Source organism: Solanum stenotomum, chromosome 12, assembly GCF_019186545.1.
Source record: "Solanum stenotomum isolate F172 chromosome 12, ASM1918654v1, whole genome shotgun sequence".
Classification (NCBI taxonomy): Eukaryota; Viridiplantae; Streptophyta; class Magnoliopsida; order Solanales; family Solanaceae; genus Solanum; species Solanum stenotomum.
The window spans coordinates 46,961,663-46,973,756 of NC_064293.1; the positions used below are offsets into that span (position 1 = coordinate 46,961,663).

The window sequence follows — 12,094 nt, forward strand, 5'->3', positions numbered from 1 at the left end:
TCTCTGTTTTTCATCCTCTTCTTTCTTTCTTTAAGAAAGAAAACTTCCAATCCAAAACTCAGTCTGTTTGTAAAATCTTGTTATTTAAAAAATCAAACATACGGATTAAACAAGATGAAAACAAGCAATTAAAATATTTTTCTACGATGATATAAGCTCAAATGTATGAAGTTTGAACTAATCCTAATTTTATAAAAAAATCTATCTTTAATCCTTTTCAAAAGTGATTCAGTAGAGATGATGAGCAAACAAAAGTTTAAATCTCTATGTGAAAGGAATAAGCAAATAACGGGAGATATAAAATAAAAGATACGAAAATTTGGATAGATTTATCAAAAATGGCTTTGAGTGTAAGATTTATAAAAAGAAAATTATGCGGGCCACTTATTTTAAACTCCTTAAAAAATTTAAAAATAATTGTTAAATTCCACATCAGATTTCTGTTAACTAAAGGGTATTTTTGAGCCTAAAGAAAATGTTAAGGATATTTTTAAACCAATAAATGAAAGGAGGACATTTTTAAACCATTTTTAGTAGATTAAGGACATTTTTTACTCTTTTCCCTTTTAACTTCCCTCCAATTTCTTTTATCTTTTCAAATTCTCTTCTCCGCCCGCCTTCTACACACCATTTCGCCTTCATGAAAAAATAAATAAATCACAAGCATCCAAATCTCTTCACTTCCATCATCGCCCACTGTTCCATTCAGTGCCACCATTGACGGCCGCCGCCTCCACCGCCAGTGTTAAACCTAACTCGTGTCTTTGATTTTTTCCGGCTACCACGGCAGTTCTGGTTTGAGGCATGTAGGGTTCACATGAATCTGAAAGCACTGAGCAGCTCTTGGGTCAGTAACCGGTGTTTCTTCTGGAATTTTTATTTGCTCTGTGTTTATATACGTAGTGGTTGCTTAATTTCAGTTTGATGTCCCAATTTGTTGCTCGTTAGGCTTATTTTTAATGCTTTAAGTGAGCTAATTTCTAATAAATTTCCTCTCTGTTTATTCCTATTTCTTTTTGCTATACATCATGGCACGAGAACATACAATCATATCTGCTAAGGCTCAGAAGAAAATTCTCTAGGGATGTTAGATTTTCCGGTGAGATCCGAATAGCTTTCCTGCCGGTTTGGATTGGAAGCTCTGGCTCTTATCTTCCCAATTGATATTTCTACTCTAAATCACTTATGTGCTCCACCTCAATAGTGTAAATTGTATTTCTACTTCAGAAATAATTGAATCTTAACTGAAGTTTGGTTTCTTGTTGATATTGAATTCACTGCATCTCAAAGAATTGAATAAAGGTGTTAATTATGATTTACACTTCAAGTCTCTGTGAGGGGCCATTTGTCTTAGCAAGCTAGAGTTCTATTTCATGGTGGATCTTTTTTCTTCTGATTGCTACAAATAGAGAAATTGATGTTTTGATGGATAAAAAAGGTTTGTGATTATTACACTTTTCTCAAATATCTGTGGAATTGTGGGAAGTCTAGTTTCTGGAAAACTCTAGCTACGGGTATATGATGACAGTGCTTTTGAACTATAAGTTATAGAAGATATTCTAATGTTGTTGGCCAAAGAGTAATAATTCTTTTCTTGATTATTTGTAGGGAAGAAAGATGGGAAGGGAAGAAAAATGAGGGGAAGAAGTTGGTGATGGTTATTGTAAGTTTTGATCAAATGATTCACTTCTTCCAGGCTTACATAATGATGTTGCATTAACATCAGTGGAGAAATTTGTTCTGAACCTAACACACATGCTTACTTCTCAGCAATATATCTTACTGCTTTATTATTTGTTGTATATACTTGTGGCTTAGCCTGGCACACAATTTTTTGATTCCTCGTTCTTCACATTGTTTTATTCATCAGATCACACATGTAGTTAGTAAGGTATTCATGACCGAGTAAGATGTTAGTTCACGTCCATGTCTTGGTAAAGTTCAGGGAATCAATGGAATATGGGATTATGGGTAATGAGATAGTTTTTCCTTATTAACACAAACACATTAGATTAAATTGACCCTAAAGTGAAAAGCAATTCAACTGCTACAATGAATTCAAATAGTGAAATACAATCAGTCAGTTTTTCATAATTTTAAGAATGTGTGAATTATGATGATAAGCGAGCATAATTTTCCATAAAGTCACGAGTTTCATGGTTTTGGTTTATTAATATTGCTTCATCAGTACAGATGAATAAAAGTGATGATTTCGGGTTTTGGATTACTCTTCACTAAATGCTTGTGCTTTTTCCTGTCAAGATGGATTTTATTTTCATAGCTGATAATTATTTCTTAACTAAGGGAGCTTGACCATCATACTTATTAGTCATCACCTTGTCAAACATTCTCTTACAACATACTGATAGTTCATCTTTTGCTTTAATGGAGAGCCAGTAATAGGACTTCTTTAGTTTCTCAAACTTCCAATAACTATGTAAATAATGAAAAGTGATCTAATAGTTCCCAGGTAAAAAAGAAGCTATTTTTGATCAATATTGTTATTGATGTTAACTGGAACATGTGCTGCTCTTCCTTGTAGGAAATTACCATTCAAATAATGGATAGGTTCTTTCTGGATAAGTGTTTTGTATAGGGATTTAGGGTATAGGATTTATAAAATAAAACTAGTTTCAGTACTATTAGTATTAGCATACTAGTAACAACTCTCAGATTTGTCCACCAAGCTACATTTATTGTAAGCATAAAGTTTCCAGTACTTGTTCATTGAAGAATTAGTTCAATTCAGCTCTTCTGTTGAGCAGAAGTTCAGAAACTATATTCAGGTATTTGGTTCCTGACATATGTAATACCAGCCAGGTCTACCATTTTTCTTTAACACTAAAGGTTAAATATGTACTAGCAATAGCCATTATCTTCTATATACACAGTCACCGATAAGTTTAGCTTTTATTGAAGTAGCTTACATATCATACAATCACTTGATTTCCTATCTAATATGTCTAACAAAACATAACGAAACAAGATGAAACAGAGGATAAAAATTACCAAGGTAAACAGAAATCAAGAAACAAAGAAGGGAGTTAAACAAAGTGGAGTAGGTTTATTGGAGAAGTACAGAGGCATAAGGAAAAAGAAGTTGCCAAGCTATATGGCAGGTGTTTGTGTAACTGTATTTTTGACTAAGGAGAGGGGTTTTTATTTTGCAGAGATGAAGAAGTGGAAGCTGGAGGAACACCAGGAAAACCAGGTATGATCGGTGGGAAGAGTGGAGGGAGAGGTGGGAAGAGTGAAGGGGGCGGTGGTGGGGGAGATGGAGTTAAACCAGGTATGAGTGGTGGGATAAACGGAGGGAATAATGAAGGTGGAGAACGTGGAGGTGAAGGGATTATTGGAGGAATTATTGAAGGTGGAGGAGAAGGGAATAAGGGAGGAAATATGGAAGGAGGAGGAGAGGGGATGATAGGAGGAATAATGGAAGGTGGAGGTAGAAATGGGTTTGGAGGAAGGATTGAAGGTGGTGGAAGAAGTGGATTCGGAGGCAAGGGAAGTCCTCCTCCTATTGGATTGAAAAAATTTGGCTTAGCTGCAGCTTCTGATTGAGAGTAGTATTTTCTAGAGTCTTTAGGCACTGGTGATATTGGAAGTCCTGGAAGATCTGGCAAAGGAGGGAGCAATGGTAAAGGAGGTAGCCTAGGAAGAGGTGGAAGTAAAGTACCCGGCGCTGGTGGATCTTGAATTGGTGGGTAAAATGTAGGATCATTGGGATTTGAAATAGCAGACTTTTGAGGATCTGTTAGTTTCTTTTTTGAATTTTGGATGCTTGGCTTTTGGCTACAGAGATCTGGCTGGTTGAGAGGTTTGAAAGTGAAGAAACCAGCAGAGAAGATGTGAGTCCCTTGTTTTCTCGATTTGAGATGAAGAGAAGATGAAGTTGCTGTCGACGCCACAGCACAATATGGCTCGCTGCTCTTAATCAGCTTCACAGAACATCCCTTGATTTTCTTGACATGTTTGCTTACAGAAATAGGAAGGTCTACACTGAATTTCCCATGCTCATTGGTTTTCACCTCCTTGTAAAAACTTGATCTTCTGACTGAGTCTGCACATTCTACTGCGACAGTAGCACCTAAACACAGAGATTTAAATGCACATTAATGAACTGAAAGCTCAACGGAAACCCAAGAAAGATGATATAGTTAAAGATTTTGACAAGAATGATGAACCTGAAATGAAGTGACTGGCCCCTGAGAATTGCTGCTGGAAGCAGGTATCACAGAAAACAGTTCCCTCAACAACTGCTGTTGAGTGATGCCTATGCCTAGTACTCTTTGCCTGTGAAGTCGAAAGGTTATGGAATGTGAAACCAAGAAAGAGGACTACAATCCAAACCCAAGATATTCTGATATTCATCATGTTTTAGACTCCTGTTAAGTTCAGTTTTCTAGATCAGAAACTACCATATGAATTCTCAGTTTGTAAAATAGAGAAGAATTTCAGTCATTTGCTTGGCTTTCTATGGTTAGAAAGTCTAAAGTATATTCTGGAATTCTTCTAGTTTAGTGGGAAGCTGAGACATGATATTCAGAACTCTGGGACATTAATTTATAAGGAGAGTGGCCGCAAGCCCTCTTTATGTCATTCATGCAGAGACCAGTGAACTGCTATCTGCAACAGTAACTTCACTCATTTCTTTACTACGGTCAGACAGGGACAAGAAAACGAGAAAGTTTTTGGGACAGATAAGCAGAAACAGTATTAATTATAAAGGTATAATGCTTACTTGCTTGTCTGTATCTTTTCTCTTTTCAACATAGTGGGTTTTGTTTATTAGTTGGTAAGGAATGAAAAATACCATGGACAGACAGTTGGGGTCCCAGTTGATTCACGAGACCTCTATAGCAGCCACAAAAAATTTGATCCCTTGTGAACTTGCAAAAAAATAGGAACAAGAGGGAGGTCATGCATGTGTATGATAATGTACCAAGTTTTTGCTTATCCACACTTTTAGGTTGGTCATGCCTATTTTGATTTTTACAGTTAGGAAATTATCTCTGCTTTTTAACTGTCAATGGAATTTCAAGAAATCTCATTCTTCAGTCATGAATCTTTTATTATCCTCCATCTTCATATGATTAACATTTGTTCCTCACTTACATGCTGACATGACTTTGAAATGTGCTTTACAACTAAACAATCTTCACTCGTTTATGCAGTCTATTTTGAAGGTAGAAAAACTGTTTTCTATAGATTTTTGACGTTTCAAAGTAATTTTCAATAATTTTGATGACAGTGACATATTATTCTGTTTATGATATACTTGGAGCTGAAAATGATGTATTTGTCCCACGTGATCTTTCTCTCTCTTCACGGATTGTTAGAAGAAAATTGGGGTCGTCAATCATTTTGTCAGAATGGGTATTGGGTTATACTATTTGTCCCTATTTGGTTTCTGACCAGAAGCCGTATTTAGGAAGGAAAAAAAATAGACGCCTCTAATCCTATCAAATCAATTCCAATTTGGAATTTGCACCAGGTAATACGAATCATCACTAGTTTTTTAAATCCTAATCTTCTCGGATTAAGTTTATAAGTTATATAAGAGTCCTAGTTAACTATTACTTGCATTTATTTTTTCTGATGATGATTTCTATGAGCTCACATTTCACTCCATGCATATCCCAAGCTCTCAATTAGCGTACAACTAGTTATTATTTATATTAGTAGATAATAATAACCCAGCAGCATTCAACGTGCATGGTCAAATTGAGACAACCCAAACAACATATTGTTAAGGGTGTCCTTTGGTGTAGTATGTCTTGGTGGATTAAGTATTTACATCAAATTAATAAAAAAATATCTTTTATTGATAAATTTGTCATTTAATCATGGGTTGAGCTAGGATATCTCAAATGATTCATCGATCCTCTTTTAGTTAAAAACTTATATTGTATATATACAGTCTTTTTTTTTTTTTTAAATTAAAGGATGGGCAAGCCTTTTTTATTGAACAGACCATATTACATGAAAACCAGGCCCAAAGAGGAACCCGATCCAACACGTAATTGGTCTACTTTAGGAAATAAAAACAGAAACAAAATAGGAAAGGGGAAAGGGGAAAGGGCAATTGTATATATACCGTCAAAATTATGTTTTATGTATATTTATATATGGTAAATGTTGAATCTTTTTGGTTTCTTTATAGGTTTATTTCTTTATATTTTAAATCATAATTAAATTTCTTTGTTTCGTGTAATTATGCACCATGTGTGAGTAAGTATTTAGCTAGGCATTTGACTATAGATTTTGAAAATTTATCTTCAAATATTTGTTTTTGTTTTTTTTGACAACACTTCAAATATCTGTTTGACCATGAAATTTATCTTCATATATTTTCAACCAGTTTTTGGGTTATTGGGCCTTCCACTTACAAAACTTTAAATGTTTTTTCCAAGTGAAATGCCTGTTCAAACGCAAGTTTAAATTGTAAAAACCACAAATTCAACAACTCAGATTTTCAAGTTTCAACCATAAAATTCATGACCACGGGAACTTAATGTTTGCAGTTTGATTGATTCGGTGTTTACTTATGAACATCAAAGTTGCGTACCAAGTAGCCTTAGAAACTCTACAAGAAAACTAAACTGAAAGCACATATTGGTTAAACAAATCACGCTGAGGAAGTTTAACTTGACCTTCCATTAATAGCAGAAAATTCCCTTTCTTTTCATTTCTCCGTATTGCGGAACTGGCCTACAAATGGCAGTATATTTAGGACACTGCTAATGATTGCCTTTTTTTTTTCTTTTTTCTTTTTAAGTTTAATCATTTCAAAATCAACTTCAAACTTACTAGCTTGAGGTGCAAAATAATTAAGATGCTTATATATGTTTCTGTACATGGAATTAGTGATCAAGAATGTTATTCGATAACTTCTCAATATAGCTCAATGGTGAGGTACGCCACCTGCCCAACTTCTAATGATAAATAGAAAGGATAAAAGGACTAAGGGGCGGTAAAAGTATAAAAGCCAACTTCTAATGATAAATAGAAAAAATGAAAGGACTAAGCGAAGGTAAAGATATAAAAGCAAAAATTACCTGACATACAAATGTTAAATGGTCAGCCTTTACAAATAATCATTGAAGTGGTGTTCAATCTCGCTTGACTCGAGAATAATCATTAAAGGATGTCCAACTTTAAATATATATTTCCTTTAAATGTAAAATTTGACATAGATATACGATATAATTTTCCGACGAAGGGTGTCCAATTGAACACCCTGGATTGCTCTAGCTACGCCCCTGTTTGGCGGGTTCCCCTATTCTTTGATGATGATGGAACTGTCATCAAATTCAGTGGCCTATGCAGGATTTTCGGCTTGTGGGTGTTCACTTCTTTTAATATAAAATATAAGTGCACAATTATTTAAACGCGATATTTAAAATAGTATTGAGAAAAAAAAAAGATTAATACTACCATAAAAATAAAAATAAATTTTCAGTTTTTGAAGATTTTTTTTTTTAGCTTGAAGGTTTTTTTAACCAGATAGCCAAAATTTCTCAAGAAAAGTAATTGGACTTGATTTTCTAATTTTGTCATCTCACGAGAAATTCATAAAACGTAAAAGATATTAAGACTAAAAGTTAAGTTTACAAAGAAAATAAAAAGAGAAAAACATGTGAATTTATATTGAAAGAGAAAGAAGAAAATAGAAAATAAAAAATGGGTAAACAGTTATTATTAGCAAGAATTGAACCCTTGACTTCCCTGAACACAAGCACCCATTAGGAGATTTGTTCACTAAGTGCTGAAAAACTCGTTGTCCATTAAAATTTGAGTTCGTATAAGCTTATAGAAAAGGTTCATTAAATTGACTCAATTAATTAAAATAAAAACTAAAACTGAAACCCATTAATATAAAACCCGACCCAACTACCATTTTCTGACTCACACACTTACCCATTCCCTTTTGTTTTGTATGCAACTATGGCGTTACAGAAGTTTTGTCCCAAAAGTATTGCCGGGTTGGGTTTTATATATGGGTTTGGGTTTTGGTTTTGATTTTAATGAATTGTGCCAATTTAATTTGGTGACTTGGATAGAGGCCACGTCGCATAAGTGGTTTTGGGAATTTGGATACAGTTTCTGTAAATAAATAAAAAAAATGCATGAATGATTTTTTTTTTATAATGCCTAACTTTTAATAGATGATATAAATAAGCTATTTTATATATTTTTTATTATAAGATATAATTAAGTGACTTTCTGAGATTAAAATTGTTATTACGGACTACAGAGGTTCCCTATATACAAGAGGTAGATGGGAAGTTACAGTAAGCCCTTTCAGTGAAATCGTTAGATATTTAGGGCTCATTTATTTGCGCTTAATGAATATTTTAATTTTAATTATTCAAATCTCAGTCATTAAGTCTATTTATTTTCAAGATCCGAATGTTAATCATTAAGTATGCTTGTTTTTCTTATTTTATATCAATTAGTGGGGTGAATGACTATGATCTATGACAAAGTCTTAGGGCCCGTTTGGCCATGCGATATGATATCATGATATGGAATCATGAGATGAAATTGAAGGTTTGTTTGGACATGCGATATGAAATTTTTGTGTTGTATATTTTCTCATAAACATAAAAATCCCATAAGTTGTAAAACTATTAAAATAGCCCCAATTGTTTATTCAATCTTATCAAATAAACAAAAAATTATAACATCGCATAATAAATTATTACAAAGTTATTTGTTCTCCACTTAAGTAATTGTTTCATCTAACTTTAATTTAATAAAAAAAATTGAACATAAATTGTAGTGTACTAGTCTTTAATATAATCCTCCCACATAGTACAGACAATTTCCTCACGTTGAACTTGCGTAGTCCTTTGTATGGAGATAAAAATCCTTTTGTGTTTCGAAAACCAGCATCAACAACATAATATTTATCTACCAAAAAATATTTTATAAAGAATTACTAAAAGCATATATGACGTAAATGAGACAGCTTTGTGTAAATAAATAATATTTATTCTAAGGATGTAATTTAAAGTTACCATGTGGCGGAAATGAAAATTGTAACATTGGTTCAACAAGTGCATTCTCAAGTACTTTACTATCATGTGCAGTACCTTCCCAACCAGCAGCAACAAAGGTAAATTGCATATCAAAATCACAAGCACATAAGACATTTTGTGATGTTCTTCCTTTGCGATTACGATATGTTTGTTGCACCTCTTTAGGAACCTTCCCTTCTATATATTCCATCAATTGCACCAACACAATCCTATCAAATAAAAAATACATCAATATTAGTTTAGTGAACATAAAATAAATTGGAAGCATTATAGAATGCACTTCATAAAAATAATGTTTGTAAGAGTAATAAAAATAGTGTTTCCTAGACAATATAATGCAAAGTCATAAAATAAATATTATCTCTTTAAACAAAGTTGATAGAAAATATGTAACTAAATACTAATAACTTACACATAAAATATAAATGTTCACTTATTAAGGCAATAAAATAAATTTATTAATGTGATTGAAATTTTACCTTAAACCAAGGCCAAAATCGAGTATTATGTCGAATTTTGGAATGTACACCAGTCATATTTTTTGGTTGTATAAATGTTGGTGCCATCTTGCTAATTGCCTCGGCAACTATTTTAGCATGCTGGTTAATTGTTTCAAGTGAATGTTGAAAAGTTTCACAATCGTGAGGTGTGAGTTAAAGTGACTATATGTTGGTGTGAATAATAAATTTTATGTCAGTGAGAATAATAAATTTTAAAAAGTAATGATGTGATTATAAATTTTATTTACATATGAAACAAATGGTTAGTAGATATAAATGTGGGGTTGTTTTAACAAAATATAAACTCGTGGATCAATTATTGTATTAAAATATCTCAAATCATGACATGATTTTTGGAGAATATGGTATCACCTCTCATGATATGGAATCATGAGATGGAATCAGCGTAAAATCGCATGTCCAAACGCTGATTCCATCTCACGATATCATATCGTGATATGGTATCACATGGCCAAACGCCTACTTAATATCATTAATATGTCTATTTAAGAATTCCACCACTACTCCATCTACTTTCAGCAACAACTCACAACCCACAACCACCATTTCATCCACAATTACCACCAAAAACAATCACCAACACCTACCTTTTTACAATCATCATCCTCAGTCCAACCTTAACCATTGCTATCGTCAATCTCCAAAATCAATTGTCTTCATCATTGATCATCACCAATCATTATTACATCCCCTAATTATAATCAATAATTATCATTCATAGTAATATTATATATTACCAACTGTCATCATTAGTCAATATTATCCCAAATTCACATATAATCACCATCGTTAGTCATCAGCACCATTAATTTATATAAAAAATTCAATTTTTTTTATTAATATAATATTAGACCAGTTTAATCTTTTATTTGGAAATATTTATTATTTTTTAAATAAAAATAAAACACGTTTAAATATTAAGAAGAAAAAAGTCCTAACTATTGAGTATACCTCTAAATCTTTAACACGAGAATTGATAAACTTTCAATTTTGGGATATATTAAAGATGTTTTTTTATGGAAAGAATTTAAGGATGCAATTTAAGTTTGATCATTAATGATTTAATGTATTAGTTCAAGAATGTATAAACTATCAAAATAGTATATAATTTTTAAATACTTCAAATTTTTTAATTTTTATATTTATAACACTTTTTAAATAATCTTTTCTCTTTTTATATATTCTCTTAGGACTTGAGTAAAAGTTAGTGACAAATAAATGAATTCATGAAAGAAATGATAAATTATTATCCCAACCATCAACTAAACAGAGAATAATTGAGTGCATAAAGTGTCGGCAATTGCGGTAGAAGCTTAATACTAATGAATAATGATAATGATAATGACCTCATCTTTACTTTAAATGTCGTTACCTACAACAAAGTACTGCTAACAGTAGTTTAATCTCAATTTTAAACCAACTTTTATTCTCTTTAAAATATTAGTGGACGATTATAAACAATACAATAAAGTCATATCACAAATATTATAATATTTGATTTCTGCTAGTAAACCAGCATTACTCTATTTGTCTTTAAGTATAGTCTAGATTGGTGTACTATTAAATAATTACTCCGCCCATTTTATTTTTAGTGTCATATTTTTATTCGGTATAGAATTTTATAAAACAATTTTTTTTATTTTAATCATGTATTTTCAATTAAAGATACTCTCTCCATTTATATTAATCAATTATTATATATCTATTCCTTTCTTTACATATTTCTTATGAAAAAAAAGTATGATATATCCCTCAATTTTGTCATAGAGTTGATATATTCTCGTTATAAAAGTGACTCATATATACTCCTATTGTTATACAAGTGACTCACATATATCCTTTTCTTCTAACGGAAGTGAAAAAATTAATTTAAATTTTTAATTATTTTTTTAAAAAAAATTCTCATATGGGTATATTTAATCCTCCTCACACATATATTTTTTTTGCTTTTATTTGTTTCAATGACTAATTTAAATTTATTATTTTGATGGTCAAATTTATTTATATTTCACTAATTTTCTTGTAAAATTTATTATAGATGACCCAATTTTTTTTTTCAAATACAAAAACTAAATAACAATATAGTCTAAAAAAATAGTTTAAAATTATAATATAGCCACAAAAATTAGTTTAAATTTTTTTTCTTTACACTAAGGAATGAAAGAAAAAAAATAAAATAAGAATAAGAAACTCAAATAATGATAATCAAAGACGTCAAAAAATAATTTATCTATCAAAAAAAAATTAAAATATACCTTGAACTTTGCGAGAAGGATCATATATACCCATGCAAGATTTTTTAAAAAATTATAAGTCAAAAATATAAATTTAATTTTTTTTCCACTTCCGTTAAATAAAGGGTATATATGAGCTCATTTTATAACGGTAGGGATATATGTGAGCTGTTTATATAACAATAAGATATTTATGGACGACTTTCATAACGAGGGCATATCACCTCCAAATGACAAAGTTTTAGGGCATATCATGCCCTTAGATGGATAATTTCATTTATTTACCCTTTAT

At 31.5% G+C, this 12,094-nt stretch overlaps 1 protein-coding gene across 1 annotated transcript; it reads right to left on the reverse strand.

Annotated features, from left to right (window-relative positions):
• Positions 1 to 2,891: 2,891 nt before the first annotated feature.
• LOC125847706 (vegetative cell wall protein gp1) lies at positions 2,892 to 4,742 on the reverse strand. The gene is made up of 2 exons (XM_049527374.1): positions 4,188 to 4,742; positions 2,892 to 4,090 (listed from the first exon to the last, which is right to left on the reverse strand). Exons 1-2 carry the CDS (start codon positions 4,375 to 4,377, stop codon positions 3,144 to 3,146), a joined length of 1,137 nt encoding a protein of 378 aa, XP_049383331.1. The 5' UTR covers positions 4,378 to 4,742; the 3' UTR covers positions 2,892 to 3,143.
• Positions 4,743 to 12,094: the final 7,352 nt, after the last annotated feature.